Source organism: Oncorhynchus gorbuscha, linkage group LG09, assembly GCF_021184085.1.
Source record: "Oncorhynchus gorbuscha isolate QuinsamMale2020 ecotype Even-year linkage group LG09, OgorEven_v1.0, whole genome shotgun sequence".
Taxonomy (NCBI): Eukaryota; Metazoa; Chordata; class Actinopteri; order Salmoniformes; family Salmonidae; genus Oncorhynchus; species Oncorhynchus gorbuscha.
In genome coordinates this window covers 32,396,462-32,415,969 of record NC_060181.1, presented here as the reverse complement: position 1 = coordinate 32,415,969, position 19,508 = coordinate 32,396,462, and the positions used below count along the sequence as shown (strand labels likewise).

Below are 19,508 nucleotides of genomic sequence, written 5' to 3'. Positions count from 1 at the left end.
TCTCCGGCCTCCAAATAGAAATAGGATTAACAGGCCAGATGCTGCTCTCTATGTTAACAGCTGTAAGCATTGCCAGGGTTTTCAGTGCTCTTCTGGTCTACAGGGCCAGTGTCTACTAAAAGGTGAGGCAATACATTTCCATTTCAGTCATTTAGCAGATGCTCTTATCCAGAGCAACTTACAGGAGCAATTAGGGTTAAATGCCTTGTTCAAGTGGATGTCGACAGATTTTTCACCTAGTCGGCTCAGGTATTCACTCTTAACTGCTAGGCTATCTGCCGCCCTATAGCAGCCATCAGAGCAGACAGGATAGACACAAGCTGCGTTCCAGAATGTTCTAACTGGTACGAGACCAGGTGTCCCTGCTCATCTAGGTATGAGGGGAGGGGGGCAAGAGGACTTAAGAGGAGCTGCTTACCAGGTACTTAGAAGCACTGAAAAGCCAACCATCTATCCCAGATATCAATACATCTGAAGGAGTACCACAGAAGTGGACATATCTGTTATGTTATGCGTGTACTTTGTTACAAAGACAAAAAAGTACACGTCATGCACAGTTGAGAACAAGGCTGAATAGCCAAGTCAGTACCTCAGGGATGTCTGGTCACCGTGGGCAGCAAACATGGAGGCCTGAAGGTAAGATGGTGGTTTGGAGGCCTGAAGCCCGCGGCGAATCAGCTTCCCCGTGACCGGGTCGTACGTCCGCACCTCAGGGGCAGCTGGAGGGGGGAGGTGGAGGGGGGCCGGGGGGTTCTGGAAGGACCCTTGGTGGTCAGGGAACGTGGCTGGGCTGTTGCTCCTAAAGACAGAGAGAAACACCATCAGATAAAATGGGCAAGTGTGTGTGTGTGTGTGTGTGTGTGTGTGTGTGTGTGTGTGTGTGTGTGTGTGTGTGTGTACACACCGTTGGGTCTTGGTGTAGTCCTCCTTCAGTGGATACAGTGATTCATCCACCCTTTCCCAGCGCTCCAGACATCCCCACAGCCAGTCAGGATTCACCACATGGAGGCGTTTACAGCCTTGGGCCTGACGCACCTTCTCTGTACCTGGGAGAGAGACAGGGAGAGCTAGGATCAATCAACAAATCAAGAAGAGGAATCGATACTGTCTGTCGTTAGGTACCCCTCTTAACAACCAAGCTGCATAAATAAAAGGGGGAGACCTAGTCAGTTGTAACACAATGCATTTAACCCAACCCCTCTGAATCAGAGAGGTGCGGGGGGGTTGCCATAATTAACATCCACGTCTTCGGCGCCCGGGGAACAGTGGGTTATCTGCCTTACTCAGGGGTAGAACGACAGATTTTTACCTTGCCAGCTCTGGGATTCAATCCAGAGAGAGCAAACTGAAGAGAGAAATATCCAGCAACTCTCAGATGACAATGGAAGTTGATTTTATTGTTAAAACCAGATTTTGGGCTGTAGCCTCTATCATACATTCAAAGGCAATTAGCAATTATCCTGAAGCATTTCATTTTTCACCAAACCATTAGGTTCCATTGACAATCAGCTTCTGTTTTATTTTGTCATTACATCAGTTCAGAAGAGGGCTGGGAGCAGCAATTTCCATTTGAATTGGGACCATTGATGTCTGACACACAGACAAGGAGAACTGCATCTAAGAGCAGCAGTGTACCTCATCAGAACACCGTACCTCATTAACACAAGGTTAGCCCATCTCACGGCAACAAGTACTGACCTTGCTCTGCACATTAACAGCCTTTCCTTTTTGGCCATGTTTTCTCCCCAAATGTATCTGGTGCATCTGAAACTGAAACAAGCTTGTTCTGTTCTGACTGTAGCTAGCTATAACTCAGGGATCCAGAACAAGAAGAGGTCAGCCCTGAGACTGCATAGCAACAACAGCCAGACAAACAAATCCTCTGAATATGATCTGACTGGCAATGCTGAAAGATGACTGAAAATGTAAATTTAAAAAATTATATATATATTAAAAAATATACATTTTTATTTTATTTTCAGTCATCTCAAATTTCAGCATTGCCAGTCAGACAGACAGCTATCCATCAGACATTTCCAGAATGTTCAGGTCAACAGAACTTTGCGACATATCAGAATTGCCTGTATAAATTGCTTTAAAAAAAATGAAACCCTAATACATTTGAAATGTTGTTTGAGAAGTTTAACTTGGCCACTCAGGAACATCCAATGTCTTCTTGGTAAGCAACTTCAGTGTAGATTTGGCCTTGTGTTTTAGGTTATTGTCCTGCTGAAAGGTGAATTCATCTCACAGTGTCTGTTGGAAAGCAGACGCTCCAAACATAATGCTTTGTATCCATTTTGTTTTTGTTGCAGTATAGAAAAGTGCCTTGTTGCAAACAGGATGAATGTTTTGGAATATTTTGTACAGGCTTTCTTCGTTTCACTCTGCCATTTAGGTTAGTATTGTGGAGTAACTTCAATGTTGTTGATCCATCCTCAGTTCTCATATCACAGCCATTGAACACCGTTTTAAAATCACTATTGGCCTCATGGTGAAATCCCCGAGTAGTTTCCTTCCTCTCTGGCAACTGATTTAGGAAGGACGCCTGTATCTTTGTAGTGACAAAGGGGTTGAATACTTATTGACTCAAGACATTTCAGCTTTTCATTTTTAAAACAACTCCACTTTGACATTATGGGTTATTGTGTGTAGATGAGTGAAACAATTCAATTCAGGCTATGACAACAAAACTTGGGGAAAGTAAAAGGGGTGAATACTCTGAAGGCACTGTCAGAGAGCAATTACGTGTTGTATAATGACATTGTCATATGGGAATATCCCTATGGGGAAAATGAATGGGATGGAGGGATGTAAGAAACAGTGAGAACACAGAAAGCTGCCATTGCTGCACTGCTATCACACATTTTCAACTCTAGGGACATGGGACCGTCAAGACAATCACTATAAGACATTGTCATCTCAAGTGAGCCCGACCCCCCCCAATCTTCTCTCTTTAAATCACTACAAAAGAAACCATTTCCCATAGGCCACCAGCAGTGCTTTTCTGTTCATGCTGTGCGTGCTCTCGGCTGGCTGCTCCAGAGCACTCCTCCCAGCCCCGCCTGCCTCCCAGCGCTACCCGAGTGGTGAGTCAGATGTCCCCTCTCCAGCAGAGACAGACATGTAGGCTATTCAGACAGACAGGTATTGATCAGCCGCATGTCAGCATGATGGAGAGAAACAACCATGGGAAGGCTCTTAATCTCACTGCTGACATACTGTCCCCTGTGGCTTTGTCCACTTGAGCGAGAGAAAATGAGATGCTGAGAGAACAGGGGAGGACTGTGGTGTTTCATGGCATGGTGGTCCTGATCCTTGACCACCAGACTTGTCTTCAGATGCAATTAAAATAACCAATCACCTAATCAAGAAGCTATATAAAGCCCAATACAATGAATGCCAGACAGTCTTATGCTCTTGTACAGACAGCCCACACAATGGCTGCTTCTTAACATGGCCTCTTCACATGAAGTGGGCCCCTGTATGCTGCTGGGCCGTTAAGTGCTCCTTCTCTCTCCCATTCTCCTTTTCTCTGTGGTTGATTTTGTCCGGTTCTGACGTACAGACCACGGACCGTTAATTGCAAAGTGCAGCTCCGAGAGAGCCAGTACCACGACAACGCTGCCTGCTGTCTGAGGGCACGTTGGATTGGATGAGAAACCACATCATGCTGGGCTATTGTTGCGCCTTCCTTTAGAGACACGGCGTTCGCCTGCCAGTCAGACAGCCAACCCCACATACTTAAATGATGCTACTCTGAGAGATGGAAGGGAAGTAATCACCTGTTTGGCACAGCCAGACAATTATTCCCTGCTCCTCTTTCAGAGTAGCATCACTTAAGTCAATGGGTTTCCAAGTGCAGGAAGAAGGTACTTGTGACATTTGGAATGTCAGGAGGTAAGGTGACCCGACAAAGCCTGCGTCTCTCAGACCGTCCACGTGTCTCTAATGGCTGAAGAGAGGTGCCTGTGTGATTTACCTTTAAAAATGGGCCTGAAAGGGGCTGTCTGCCACTCTGTACACTCAAAATGGGAAACCAGTCCCCCATCCTGAAGTGCATGAATGTTAAAGGAGAATCTGAGAACACAGTTGTATTCATTGTCCAGGCATGCTGGTCTTGTTAATGGAATCTTCACCCCTTTATAACTGAAAAGAGAACCCTCGTAATGGTCTTCTATCTTTAGAAGAATGGGTCATGTTAGCAATTCAAACCGGACCTCATTTCGGTCAGTAGGAACTCTGACAGTGCCATTTGATTGAACGCCAGCAAAGTGCTAAGGGAGACCAAATTGAAACCATGGCTACACGGCGACAGAATTTTAAACGGAACAGCGACAAGCGAATGGTGTCTGTCTTATAGTTGTACGTGTTCATCCAAATCAGTAACACCTGGTCATAGTACGGCTTACTTGGTCACTGTGGGGCTTCACTGTGCAAGCCATAACTAGCCACGTACAGATTCAATAGCCATAGGCCCTCAGTCTGATGATCCGTTTCACTAGAATCCATTTTACAATCCAAATGACAGTGCAATCTCTCTAATAGCTGATATCATCTCTCTAATATAGATGATATCATCTACACCCATTAGGGACCGGAATATGAGAAAGCGAAAGACGAGAAAAGCAATTCAGAAACAGTTTAGGCTAGTCTCTGTTTGGATTTCATTAATGGATTAAATTCAGGAGAGAATATGTACTGTAGGTTATATGGCTCTCTGGTTTCATCACTTAAAGTAGGCCTAATATTCATGATGGCTCAGCTCGCTAGAGAATCTAGATCTACAGTGATGGAGGAGAGAGTCCTCTGGCCTGTTTACTGGGTTAATAGGGAGGAACAGAGAGAAAACATCAGAGTATCACTTCGCCATCCCATTAAAAACCTACTCTCTGCTAGACGTTGAGGTTGAATGTGTTGAGCAGATGATGTCACTGGAGCAGTTAGAAGTGCCATTATCTTTTCTCCTCCTACTCCAGCCTGTTTCTTCCCGACATGGCATGCGTCCCAAATGGGCCCTGGTCAAATGTAGCGTACTATAAAGGGAATAGGGTGCCATTTGGGACACATCCCTGCCTTCCCCATTAGAAACCTGATAGCTTAAACCGGAACACTGCGTTGAATTAGTTTCCAACCACAATTGTCCCCCACGATGACTGTGGATCTGGTCTCAGTACATTAGTACGTTTTTCCTACGCGATATTTCAGACAGCATTGCACGATTTTGACAAAACTTGAGTGATGTCTTGCCATAGATCCGGCCTTTACAAAAATGACACATCGGCCAGATGGTGGCTCTCTAACAAGAGAATGAAAATGCTAACTTTGAAAGGTCATGCCCCTCACCCAGTTTGACCAAAAGTCGCGAAATTCAGTACATACACAACATGGCCAAAAGGATGTGGACACCCCTTCAAAATAGTGGAATTTAGCTATTTCAGCCATACCCATAGGTGTATAAAATCAAGCACACAGCCATGTAATCTCCAGAGACAAACATTGTCAGTAGAATGGCCCGTACTGAAGAGCTCAGTGACTTGCAACGTGGCACTGTTATAAGTTTCCACCTTTCCAACAAGTCAATTTTCTGCCCTGCTAGAGCTGCCTAGTGCGGTTATAGTTGTTATGCTGTTATTGAAATAGAAACGTCTAGGAGCAACAACGGCTCAGCTGCGAAGTGGTAGGCCAGACTGCCTCTGGAAGCAACGTCAGCACAAGAACGGTTTGTCGAGAGCTTCACAAAATGGGTTTCCATGGCCGAGCAGCAGCACACAAGCATAAGATCACCATGCACAATGCCAAGCGTTTGCTGGAGTGATGTAAAGTTCGCCGCCATTGGACTCTGGAGAAGTGGAAACGCATTCTCTGGCGTGATGAATCAAACTTCAACATCTGGCAATCCGACGGGTGAATTTGGCGGAATCCAGGAGAACGCTACCTGCCCTAATGCATAGTGCGAACTGTAAAGTTTGGTGGAGGAGGAATAATGGTCTGGGGTTGTTTTTCATGGTTTGGGCTAAGCCCCTGAGTTCCAGTGAAGGGAAATTGTAATCCTACAACATACAATGACATTCTAGATTATTCTGTGCTTCCAATTATGTGGCAACAGTTTGGGGAAGGCCCTTTCCTGTTTTAGCATGACAATGCCCCCGTGCACAAAGCGAGGTACATACAGAAACGGTTTGTCGAGATTGGTGTGGAAGAACTTCACTGGCCTGCACAGAGCCCTGACCTCAACCCCATCGAACACATTTGGGCAGAATTGGAACGCCGACTGAGTTTAATGTCTTATAGTTTATGTTTTTCAGTCAGAGCAGTTCAGGACCCCTGTCTAAATCAATGTAAGCATCCATGCCTGACGGGATCAATGGCCTGGTACAGAGGTAGGCAACACAGGTACTGCAGGATGTTGTTCCAACCAGGCACCACACCTGACCAACTGAGCTAATTGATCAGCTCAGTGATTGCCTGAATTCAACACACCTGGTTTTCCAGGGCAGTTAAATCAAAAACATGAAGTGCCTGCAGTAATCCAGGGCTGCCTACCACTGGTCTATTATGTTGATGTATTGTGATGAAAATTGGGGAGGGTACAGTGGACCTGTCTCTGTCAGTTAATACATTCGTCACACAAAATATCTCAGATAGCACTGGCTTTATTTTGACGAAAGTTGGGTGAATGAAGGATGGCATGTTTACTGTTGCCTTGTTTCATTGAGATTTTACTCCATCAGAAACAACCATTATTCTGTACTCTTCTTCCTGATGTTTCTTCACAAAGACAATTGCAATGCTGTTAGCAGCTTCTTCCTTTGCAAATGGTTATTTACTCTGGGAAGGAAAATCACTTGACATTCAAGTGAAAACATAATGCTTCAGGCTGTTTTGTTGGTGCCTTTTCTGCTCTTCTCTAGTTGGTTTGGTCTCAGGACCCAGTGAAACAGACACACTGAGACCCTGGTAGAGAGTACACAGGTCCTCTCTCTCTCTCAGTAGTCCAGTCAGTATCTGATAATGTTTGTGAATGAGCCAACTTTTTATTCTGCCAAATGAGCAATTAACAACCGCGTAAACTGACATTTGAAATGACCTGGACCAGTGAACTGGTAAAAATGGGATAGTTGATGTGATTGAGATGACTATGGACCATGGGGACAGGCTCTTATGCGTTTGAGGCGTGAACCAGGGTCAGACTGATGCATTTGAGAGGTGATCATCATGTCATTATGGATGTAATGAGTCAGACCATGCTGGCTCTATAGTGCTGCTCTGACCTGCTGGAGCAACAGGCTACGGGGAAGATCCAGAAATATCCATCCTCTCTGACCTTCTCCTCTAATGGGCTTTGAGGAGGTGAGGACGCGAGGAGTATGCAATAGAGATTCTCCCTGTGTTGACGGTAACCTGACCACCTCTGTTGACAAGAGACTAATTATTTCATCCATGTGTGTGGTATTCAGCCTGTGGTTTTACCTCACCACTCAGACTTCCATTAACAACGGCATAACCAGTAGGGCTGGGAATTGCCAGGGACCTCACGTTACGGTATTATCACGGTGCTTTGATGCCGATACGATAAGTATTGCGATTCCATATGCATTGTGATTTTATTGAGATTTGATGTTCCAAACACATTGCTCACCATTTGTCTACCGCAGAGGGACAAGATAGAGCCATGAGAAATCAAGTTGATCAGTCATGGAAATAAAAGTGCTGAAAGCTCATTGGCTCCCTACTTAAAAAGAAGATGAAGGACGCCTGTATCTTTGTAGAGACTGGGTGTATTGATACACCATCCAAAGTGTAATAAATAACTTCATGCTCAAAAGGGATTTTTTTTTTTTTTTACCCATCTATCAATAGATGTCCTTTGTGAAGCAATGGAAAACATCCCTGGTCTTTGTTGTTGAATCAGTGTTTGAAATTCATTGCTCGACTGAGGGACCTTACAGATAATTGTATGTGTGGGGTACAGAGATGAGGTAGACATTCATAAATTATGTTAAACACTATTATTGCACACAGAGTGAGTCCATGCAACTTATGTGATTGGTTAAGCACATGTTTTCTTCTGAACATATTCAGGCTTGAATACTTACTGACTCAACACATTTCAGCTTTTATTAACTTGTAAAAATGTCTAAAAACATAATTCCACTATGACGTTATGGGGTATTGTGTGTGGGCCAGTGACACAAAATCTCAATATCATCCATTTTAAATTCAGGCTGTAACAAAATGTGGAAAAAGTCAAGGGGTGTGAATACTTTCTGAAGGAAATGTATGTAGTAACTCACCTGCTCTAGCAGCAATGAGGTGCGTGGTTCTGCCAGGGTCTTTAGAGCTGAGCAGGAGGCTCTTGCCTATCTTTGCACCCAGGGCCTTGGCATGGTAGTTCTCCCTGGTTCTCTCCATTGGGTAGTTGGTGGGGTACAGCCCAGAGAACACAATGATGGTGCCCTCCAGGCTCCGGGCCTTCAGCTCCGGGACGATCTTCCTGATATCAGGCGTCTCTGGGCGTTCCTTCCTGATATCAGGCGTCTCTGGGCGTTCCTTCCTGATATCAGGCGTCTCTGGGCGTTCCTTCCTGATATCAGGCGTCTCTGGGCGTTCCTTCCTGATATCAGGCGTCTCTGGGCGTTCCTTCCTGATATCAGGCGTCTCTGGGCGTTCCTTCCTGATATCAGGCGTCTCTGGGCGTTCCTTCCTGATATCAGGCGTCTCTGGGCGTTCCTTCCTGAGGAAGGCGCTGTAGCGGGCGTAGTATTCTCCATGGATACGCTCCAGCACCTCTTGTAGATAGATGAGGTGGTTATCCTGGTCCTCCTCCTCCTCCATGGTGACTCCTGACTGTTCACTGTTCTGGGACTTTGTCTCAGCCTCCCTCCGTTCTGAGCGCCCGTTCTCCTGCTCAGGAGGCAGGACAAGCACAGACATCTCCCCTCCTACCTCGGAGCTGTTCTCCCCGGTGCGCTTCTGCTTAATACCTCCCTCTTCCTTTCCTCCAGCCCCGCCTGATGGATCCTCTACTGCCGCCTGCTCCACCCCTTCCTGTTTGGACTTCCTGGTCTGGCTGTACTCCCCCTCACTGTCTGATGAGGGTGGTTTACACGTAACAGAGTCAGAGTCGCTGGACAGGTCAAAGTCCAGGTTGCTGTTGGGCTCATGGAGGTCTGGAGGAGTGGAGGATGTAGGAGGAGCTTCCTCCTCTGAGCCCACTGTCCTGCTGCCATCCTCTTCTCCTTGCACATCCTCTTTCACATGTGTCCTGTCGCTCACCTGTGCTGCCGTGCTGGCATCGGCCCCCCCGCCCCGACCCTCCTCCACAGCCTCGCCCGGTTGAGTCCGCTCATTGGCTGCTGCTTCCCGAGTGGCTGCGGGGGCTGTTGACTCCACCCTCCCTCCGTTGTTGTGGTCTTTAGACCGCTGTTTCTTACGGCCGTTACTCCGCTCCTCTGACGCAGACGACCCCGCTGTAGGCCCGGGCGTTACTGCTGCTTCCGAGGCCTCTGCCGGTCGGCTGGCCTGGCTGCCGGCTGGGGTAAAGCAACATCACAGGAAGATCCGTTAGCACATGAAAACACATGCGCAGACATTTTGTCACTGAAATCACTGGACTAGTGTCTGTGAATACATTTCACTGAAGTTGTTTTGGAGGTGTAACCGAATGAAGGCAAGTTAACCGGTGGCCTCTGAGGCACTGAATCAGCGTTGAAAACATGGTCTGTTTAAACCATGGTGCATGGCTCAACAACAACAATGTTCTTCATAGCACTTTATCCTCGCAGGTCATCTACAAACTCTTAGTAATACAGAAATACATGGGTCTGGCAGCTGTCCATGTGATGTCACGGAAATTAGCAGCACTTCCCTAATTGATCGAACAGCCTGTGTGTCGTTCTCTCCTGGGAACCCATAGAAGTACTCTCCCTCATTTGTAGCTTGTCCTGTTTGTCTCTACTGCTCATCTAAAAAAGCTCTCCACTGGGAGAGGCTCTCTGAGAGGAAAGAACCCACGCCCTCCTGAGACTAAGTCTGAGAGGGTAATCACGGTTCAGATGAACCCAATCTCATCATGGCTACCCAGGCTTGGTGTGGGAGTATGAATACAGTGTTGATGGTGAGGTGCTGTTAAGGCTTGGTAGCTCTCATTCTATCTTTATCAGATTGATGTATTTAGTATTTGGATTCTGGTCAACCCTGGCCTTTGAGTACGATCATTAGCCTGACACGGTTCTAAAATGTTCAATTTGGACCTTATTTTCACAGAGAGGTCCCCCAGTCACCTCCCTGCCTCTCACCTGTGTTGAGAGGATCGTAACAACTTACCTACCAAACTAAAAACTCACTTGCCTCCCTGCCATTTATGGATCATAACATTTACATATCACAACCATTTCTCTTAAAAAGCTTCACCCTCCCTCTGCGGAGCTGCAGCCCGCCACGCAGGAGAGCGGTGCAGCAGCCTGCCACGCAGGAGAGCGGTGCAGCAGCCTGCCACGCAGGAGAGCGGTGCAGCAGCCTGCCACGCCGGAGAGCGGTGCAGCAGTCTGCCACGCAGGAGAGCGGTGCAGCAGTCTGCCACGCAGGAGAGCGGTGCAGCAGTCTGCCACGCAGGAGAGCGGTGCAGCAGTCTGCCACGCAGGAGAGCGGTGCAGCAGTCTGCCACGCAGGAGAGCGGTGCAGCAGTCTGCCACGCAGGAGAGCGGTGCAGCAGTCTGCCACGCAGGAGAGCGGTGCAGCAGTCTGCCACGCAGGAGAGCGGTGCAGCAGTCTGCCACGCCGGAGAGCGGTGCAGCGGTTGATGCAAATGAAATCAAAACAGTGAGACTCCATTTGCAGCCAGAGTACCAGGATGAGATCACATCCCCCTGAAGTAACCATCAAACCACTCCCTCTTCCTCTCTGAACTTCGGTCACGCGACGGTTTTTAGAAGGTAGTGTTTTTTTTCTTTAGTGTAACACTGACAAAACACTGAATGCCCTTATAAGGGAGTGAGGACTGTTTTAATAGATCACCATGCGTCATGTATTGACCACTTCAAAACAGTGCCCCCTGTGCCATGTTAAGCTCATTGTATTCAGACCCTGTATACCGTACCTTTCCTTGCCTGCTGGGCCCCTTTAGACCCGGGCGGAGCGTTGAGGTCTCCTGTGCCCTGGAAGTAGACGTACTTCTTCACAGTGATCAGGTTGGGAGCAAACTTCCACACGTCCTCCCGATCATCTATAATACATACCATCGAGTCACCACACGGGAACAGATTCCTTAGGGTTAGATGAGAGCGAGATAAAGAGGGGGAGAGAAAGAGAGGGGGAAAGAGAGTGAAAGGTAGAAAAGAACGAGAATAAGAGTTAAATATAAGTGAAACTGGCACTCCCTCGCCACTGACACGTGTAACAACCTAGGCAGTGTGTCTTTAGGGAATAACAAAGTCCCACAGTAACAGAGCACAATGCTATGCTCTCTCGCCATCTCCCAGTCATAGGCTACGTCCCAAATGGAACCCGATTCCCTATGGGCCATGGACAAAAGTAGCACACTAGAAAAGGAAATAGGGTGCCATTTGGGAAGGACCCTCAGAATCCCTTCAGGGTAGAAATTAATTCTGTCTGTCACGCTTACTAATCATTATCTGAACTTCATAACTATACAAGAAGCACATGTTCTACCATTAAGACTTTGATTTAATAAGAGAACAATGTTCTAGCAGGCTTCTATAACAGGAGTCACTGATTAGAAGGAATACTGCATGGCTATTGGCTATTCCCTCTGCTCATCTATAGCGCTGTCATGCTAGAGCTGGATGGCTCAGTTTTACCGTGCCATATTGTCTGTGGGGACAACAAAGTGACTTCAGATGACTTGACTGATGCCAGGTTTTAATCAACACTAAGGTCTGGTAGCACCAATCATTACAGGAATTCCCTCAGTTGAACTCTTCTGCAGTAGTGGCTGAGTGGAAATCAATTTCTCCTTGACTGAATAAATGCCTTTGTCTAAATTAAAGTTAACATATCAGCTGTGTCCTTTTCATATTGAACAGATTTTTCTTAAAATTGTCCTGGCGGAAGATGCTACTGGTATGTGTCAAAGTGTAATGCGTGGGCCTCATAAAGCAGTGTGTGTGCTAGCAGCTCTGCCAGACAGAGCCAGGTCTGACCTCAGGTTCCCTGTCTTGGAGAAGGGGTCGATGCATTCGTCTCTGGACAGGATCCTGTGGGAGAACAGCTTCATCTCAGGGTCCAGGAAGCCTACGGTCACAGAAACACACAAGAAAAACATCTTAAAAATGGACTCAATAAATTATAGGAGAGAGAGAGAGCACGAGAAAGAGAGAGCACGAGAAAGAGAATGAGAGAGACTACATTAGACATCTTATTTGAAAGAGCACTGTGGAAAACCAGGATGTATTCACTAAAGTAAAGGCGCAGTTTTGCCAAACCGCCAATCTGCATTACTCCCCGGCCGCCTGGCGCCACACAGGGTAGCTGTCTAACAACAAAGCTAAAAGGTTTTGAGTCCATTTAGAGACAATTCTCATGTTTTTTCTTTATCTGGCCGTTTTCATGTTTTGTTACACAACATCTTCAATTTTAAGTCAAATGAAACTGCAGGCGTCGCTGTGCGTGCGCGAGACATCTCTGTATACCCCGCAGGCTTTCATTAAAACCTCAAAGCTTTGAGATGAGAACTAAATGCAAGCGGGGTCTTCTCAGTTCCTCTTTAAAAGCTGCAGAATAATGTGTGTCTGGAGGAACGACAAAGCCGAGCTTTGATGGAGGAGCGACATCCCCACTTCACAACAAACACCTTGTTACCTGGCTGCTATTCAATCCCAGAGAAGAGGGCAGGTGTCGACTAAAGCACACAAACCCACCTACATGGAGAAACAGCCAGATACAGTGACCTCTCTGCTCCACAGACTGAGGTAAGTACTACATCACACACTCACTAATCATTTGCTTACAACATTCAGCGTTGACATTCATTATAGAATAACTTCTAATTGGTAGCGAAATATCGTTTCCAAACTTTAAAAAAAGAGATCCAATGTTCACCTCTATAACCAAAATGCAGATATTTAGATGACTAAAATGCTCAACCTTTCATAGTAACTTAATGTAAACTGAGATATGGTTAAAAGTAAGGTTGAGTATGAAGTGGCTATATTATTCTCTGTGAGAGGCTGGTAAACTGACCAGTGAGGAGGCATCCCAAATCGCACTCTATTCCCTATATAGTGCACCAGGGCCCACATGGCTCTGGTCAAAAGTAGTGCACTATATAGTAGGGATGTAACGATTCACCAATGTGTTCAAATGTTTAAGATATGAGTGCATCGGTATGAGGGAACCCAACCCAAATGTAGCATGCATCAGTCTGAAAATCAACTCAAACGTTACAAATAGCCGGTTCGCAAATGTTTTTTTTTGCTCAAATGACTTTCTATCTTCCGAAAATACCCCTCACCTGTGTCAAACTAAGAACGTAACTATGTTGACAGTCATTGATCAACAAATAATTTTGCATGCCCAAACAACCCCAGGCGATATCAGTCAAACTGTACGCTGTGTGCAGCTTTGCACGCTGATTAACGAGAGGCAGGCCTATCCTTGATCTGGCACATCTGCGCGTCACCTTCTGAATTCAAAATGTTTGTAATGGCGCAAAATGAAGCTTTATTGGTTGAGTGACAATGTATTTTGCCATGTTATTTTTTTTTATCAAATGCGCTGTTGAAAATGGTGTTTAACCGAAATAAAAGCTGCCACCGGAGACAACGAGTCTGGCTTTAGGGAGGCTACATGCTGATCGGGGCACATGACATTTTATTTGGATTATTCAGGTTCACCATCAGCAATAGTTTTACTTGAAACAATCATAAGTATATGTCCATTTCTAAATATACAGGGAAAAGTTGATGATTTCATAACGAGGACAGCAGTCATATGTGCTGACTGCACTGCATGGAAGTCTGTCAAAACTTCCAAGCGGTGGGGTGGTAGACTTCCAGTTTCCTTTGTGGCTCAGCTTCCTACAGAGACATGGTTCGAGCAGATCACTCTTGTCAAGTTGGTGACCACTTTTCAAAGTGTGTTGCATTATGGTTATAAAACATTGTCCAACTCGCAACTACATAGGAGGCACTATTTGTCAACCAAACATTAGGGTGGTTTGTTTGACCCACGCGAACTTGGCCAAAGACGTGACTAAAACAAGAGGCAACTTTACCACGATTCTGGATACAAATTAAAGTATTCTGGATACAAATTAAAGTATTCTGGATACAAATTAAAGTATTCTGGATACAAATTAAAGTATTCTGGATACAAATGATGTTTCAGACCTCTCTCTTACCAATTAATTGAACACACGTTATGTTTTCAGTTCGTGTGTGTGATATGAGGTATAGAAAACTTTATTTTTGCCTTCAGAAAGTATTCAGACCCCTTAACCTTTTCCACATTTTGTTAAGTTAGCCTTATTCAACATTTAATTTGTATAAATACTCAGCACACAATACCTCACATTGACAAAGTGAAAACAGGTTTAGAAATGTTACAAAATGTATTAAACTAAAGTATTCAGACCCTTTGCTATGAGACTTGAACTTGAGCTCAGGTGCATCCCGTTTCTATTGATCATCCTTGAGATGTTTCTACAACTTGATTGGAGTCCACCTGCGGTCAATTCAACTGATTGGACATGATTTGGAAAGACACACAACTATCTATATAAAAAGGTCCCACAGTTGACAGTGCATGTCAGAGCAAAAACCAAACCATGAGGTCAAAGTAATTGTCCGTAGAGCTCTGAGACAGGACTGTGTCGAGGCACAGATCTGGGGAAGGGTACCAAAACATTTCTGCAGCCTTGAAGGTCCCCGAGAACACAGTGGCCTCCATCTTTCTTAAATAGAAGAAGTTTGGAACCATCAAGACTCTTCCTAGTGCTGGCCGCCCGGCCAAACTGAGAAATCAGGAGAGGGGGGCCTTGGTCAGGGAGGTGACCAAGAACCCGATGGTCACTGAAAGAGCTCTAGTTCCTCTGTGGAGATGGGAGAATCTTCCAGAAGGTCAACCATCTCTGCAGCACTTTACCAATCAGACCTTTATGGTAGAGTGGCCAGACGGAAGCCACTCCACAGTAAAAGGCACGTTAGCCCGCTTGGAGTTTGTCAAACGGCACCTAACATGAGAAAGAAGATTCTCTGGTCTGATGAAACCAAGATTGAACGCTTGGACTGAATGCCAAGCGTCACGTCTGGATAAAACCTGGCACCATCCCTACGGTGAAGGATGGTGGCAGCATCATGCCGTGGGGATGTTTTTCAGATGCAGGGACTGGGAGACAGGACAACGACCCTTAGCACACGGAATGTCCATGAGCGGCCCAGCCAGAGCCCGAACTTGAACCAAATAGAACATCTCTGGAGAGACCTGAAAATTGCTGTGCAGCAACACTCCGCATCCAACCTGACTGAGCTTGAGAGGATCTGCAGAGAAGAATGGAACAAACTCCCCAAATACAGGTGTGCCAAGCTTGTAGCATCATACCCAAGAAGACTCAATGCTGTAATCACTGCCAAATGTGCTTCAACAAAAGTACTGAGTGAAAGGGTATGAGTACCTATGGAAATGTCATATTTCCGTGTTTTATTTCATCTCTAAACCTGTTTTTGCTTTGTCATTATGGGGTATTGTGTTTAGATTGATGAGGAAAGAAAATGTCATCAATTTTAAAATAAGGCTGTAACGTAACAAAATATGAAAGAAGTCAAGGGGTAAAAATACTTTCCGAAGGCACTGTATGTTGACACCGTCATATTGATCTGAGCCTTGCTGTTGGAAAACCACTAGTGTCCGGCTTTTGGCTGTCGCAGATGCACCTCCCCAGACTTCCCTTGCTGATTTTCGTCTACGGTTGGCTTCGTTAGGCTTACTGCTCAGAGACACCCATATACATAATTTACAGACAGACAGACAGACAGACAGACAGACAGACAGACAGACAGACAGACAGACAGACAGACAGACAGACAGACAGACAGACAGACAGACAGACAGACAGACAGACAGACAGACAGACAGACAGACAGACAGAGAGACAGAGAGACAGAGAGAGAAGTCAGCTCAGACAGATCCATCCCAGAAGCCCAACTCATGAGCACCTGGGACACAAATGGAAGGTAAATGCTGACCTCTAGTGGCCACTCAGACTTCTAGGGCTACTCAGTATTTGCCTCCAATGCTGAAACCAATCACATTGAGGCATGTCTGTTAGTCTTGTTAGGTGTCTAATTTTTCAAACTGGGAGTGTATAGACAAACATTTAAATAAAACTATTCACACCTATAATGCAGACCGCACTCAGGCATTAAGCGAAGATCTATAATTCCGTAGAGATTTTTTTTTTTACAGAGGATGACATCCTAGATAATTAAATGTGTTTAAATTCACCTGGCATTTAGCTTCTGAGCACTCACACACTTTTGGTATTTACCTCTTTTTTTGTTGTTGTTGCATTCTTGATACTTTTTCCACGACTTACTGTAAAGCAAATGATATAGTGATTTAATGTCGGCATAATTATCAGAGAATGTGTGTGGGTACCTGCGATGGTGTGCGCATAGAGGCGGCTTCCGAAAGTGAAGACATGCAGCTCGTAGAGCTGGGCGATCTTCTCCAGGAAGTCTTTGCAGTTCGGACGCAGTCGCGTGTGTAACATGGGCTCCCCCCGCCCCAGCTGGAAGTGGAAGATTCCCTGTGGAATAAGAGCAGAGGCATGGGCAGAACCATCAATGGTTTGTTCTAGCTACATAACCATTAGTGGTTAATTGCATACTAGCTACATACAGGGTGACTCTTCAATACCAAACCCACAGCAAAGCCTGGGGCATAGAAATAGAGGGGGGGAAAAAATGTCATTGTAGCTATGGAGATCAGATACACATACCTTATTGGACATGCGCCGACAGTGATGCTCGGTGGTGTGGATCAGGGTTTGGTCCAGATCAACCATCAGAACCAGCTTCTTGTTCCTGTGGAGTCTCTGCTGGTCCTCTCTGCCCAACTGCTCCGCTTGCTGTGTTGGGGACATATCACAAAGATTAGGCATTTATTAAAAGGAGACAATGACTTCCACAAAACTGTCTCTACTACATTGTAAAGTTGAATTCCAACGACACAGAGGTAGTTCTACAAGGTCACATTGTTGTCAGTGGAAACTCGTCTTCTAGTGCCATGACATCCTTAGCCTCACCTCAGAGCTGACCATCAACTCGGGGACACTGTGCACCATGGAAACATTTGCCGTGGAGATGTGAGCCTGCTGCCTCCCATTATTACTCTGCATCCTGAAAAAGAGAGAGAGAATCCACTTAGTAATGCAGCCGCATAAGAGGTCATCTACAGCTAAGAAGCAGGCCTATTTTATTTTGTTTTAAGTGTGTGAATATGCCAATTGAAATTCTAGCATGGAACACATGTGTGTGTGTGTGGGTGTGTACTTACTGTGTGAGGTCCTGACCACATTCAGCACACAGCCCCTTCATCACGACTGGATGACTGCATTCTTCTACTCTGACAATCACAGCACTGGAAGAGAAGTGGCACTTGAGACCGCAGCATAACGAGTGTCCCCCTTAAAAAGGGCTTTACAATGCAGATGCCGGATAGAATGGCCACTGTCTCTCCAACATGTGTACATGCATATTTAAACAAACACGTTAATCAACAACTTCCCCTCACACTTCCCCATAAGACTACATTAGTGCCTCCATATTGAAAAGCACCAGGGCATAAAGCCGTCAGCAGTTTCTGAACAACAAATTGACAACTGAATCGTCACATTCAAACTTTAAAAACAGAAACAAGGGGTGTCTTCTTCAGCTCTAAGATACCCAGTCAGTTAAACACTCAAACAGCCTGCCCAACAGCTAGGAGGCATCTGCATGGTCCTAAAGCAAACCGTTGCCTCGTTTTGTATCACGTTTCAACTATAAAACTGGGGGGGTGCAATTTCCAATGAAAGTCCACTCCTGTTTTCAGTCGTACAGGAATGGTGTCATGCGAACAATGGGTCATATTCACAATGTGTTGTTATCAGTTATATAATTGGCTTGTTACCCAAATTCATAACACCAAAATGCTTTCTGAAGCAGAAAGTTCTCTGAATTCTGGGGGTCCATCAAAAACTGGACCAAAAGTGCTCGAGCGTGCAAATTCGACGACTTGATACCAATGTGGATGGTGTAATGTGCATACTACAATATGGGGCAAGTTCGTTTGGCGTGTGCCCCGGGCGGTTGAATATTTGACTTAAGGACCAATCGAATGGTCTACTATTAAACACCGCACTACGAAGGCACCGGGACATGCAAAACGAACTCGCCCCATTGACATGATAATTTCAGCTGTTCTGGAGATTGACGCTTCTGCACAGGCACCGAGTTAGGATAGATAGCTACCATTACCACCCATCAGCTAGGCTAGTTAGTAATGCTACTGCGAATGTGGTCTATGAGCAACATCATTAGTTAGCAAACACAGTTAACTACACACAACAGCACAATATAAAAACATTGCTGACAGACAATATGAGCTAAATTAACGTTAGCTAGCTAGCATACTCACCCAGGCGATATGACTTGTCCAAGTAGACAACATAAGTCCTTCACCACTCCAGCTCGATCCGATTTCAGTTTCTTCTCTTGCAGCCTTTTGGGTTGTTCTGGCGGCTGAGACCCGGCCTCTTTCTCCAGCGGGATGGGAACACATAACCCCAACACCGAGTCCACATTGACGAGGGACCCTGGTTTGACTTTCCATTCCAGCAGCCGCATAGGACGCGCTGCCATTGGGCAGCGGATCTCTGCCACTTGCGCTGTGGGGCCCTGTGTTGCCCCGCCACGGACGGAGTCAGCGGGCTCCTCCATCGGTTTCGCGCTTCAAACCCCTTTAAACTATAAGCACAGGTCAAGCAAATATATGTATCCAAATCATGTGGATTTCGGTTTATCATAAATTACTGAAACTGCGCTAATAATAATTTTAAAAAGCAACGTGCGTTTTGAAAACAGACCGATGGTCCAGATTCTTTCGCTCTTCCCGCCAGTGAACAGGAAACACAAGACCTCAGCAACGACAGTCGGACAGCTTCCGGTGGCTCTGATGACAGAGGACCTCTCTACTTTTAAGTCACTTAAAATGCAGTTGTCATCCTTTTGTGTTGAAATAAACGTGTCAGTTTGAGGTGCATGCATTGCACGTCAAAGAGAAGTCGAGACTATCAATGTAAACAAGATGCTAAAGAAATCAAATGGAAGATGCAAACATCATGCTGTTCTGTTTTCCACTCACTGTTTTCTTCCCCTTCAAAGCTCTGGGGATATCCCTTGGTATGCTCTACCTGATATGACGTAAGATGATGTGACATATAAATCATGCATCTGCTCCTCCTGATTAGTAGAGCTGCTACCACTGACCTAAAGTCACACTAATAA

General features: G+C 45.7%; 1 protein-coding gene across 2 annotated transcripts in view; it reads right to left on the bottom strand.

Moving 5' to 3' along the window:
• Window positions 1-19,326, bottom strand: part of LOC124043402 (RNA polymerase II subunit A C-terminal domain phosphatase-like) — a 128,114-nt gene extending 108,788 nt beyond the window's left edge. The window contains exons 1-10 of one of the 2 annotated variants that reach the window (XR_006840307.1): window positions 18,640-19,326; window positions 17,518-17,601; window positions 17,267-17,360; window positions 16,961-17,089; window positions 16,618-16,768; window positions 12,165-12,255; window positions 11,102-11,268; window positions 8,298-9,536; window positions 905-1,046; window positions 590-799 (exon numbers count right to left, since the gene is read on the bottom strand). Coding sequence is in view for 1 of the 2 variants with exons in the window: in XM_046361983.1 (XP_046217939.1) it covers window positions 590-799; window positions 905-1,046; window positions 8,298-9,536; window positions 11,102-11,268; window positions 12,165-12,255; window positions 16,618-16,768; window positions 16,961-17,089; window positions 17,267-17,360; window positions 17,518-17,601; window positions 18,640-18,941 (2,609 nt within the window). In the remaining variant the exon portion in view is untranslated. The remainder of the gene's footprint in view (window positions 1-589; window positions 800-904; window positions 1,047-8,297; window positions 9,537-11,101; window positions 11,269-12,164; window positions 12,256-16,617; window positions 16,769-16,960; window positions 17,090-17,266; window positions 17,361-17,517; window positions 17,602-18,639) is intronic. The other variant, XM_046361983.1, reaches the window with a different exon arrangement.
• Between the last annotated feature and the right edge of the window lie 182 nt (window positions 19,327-19,508).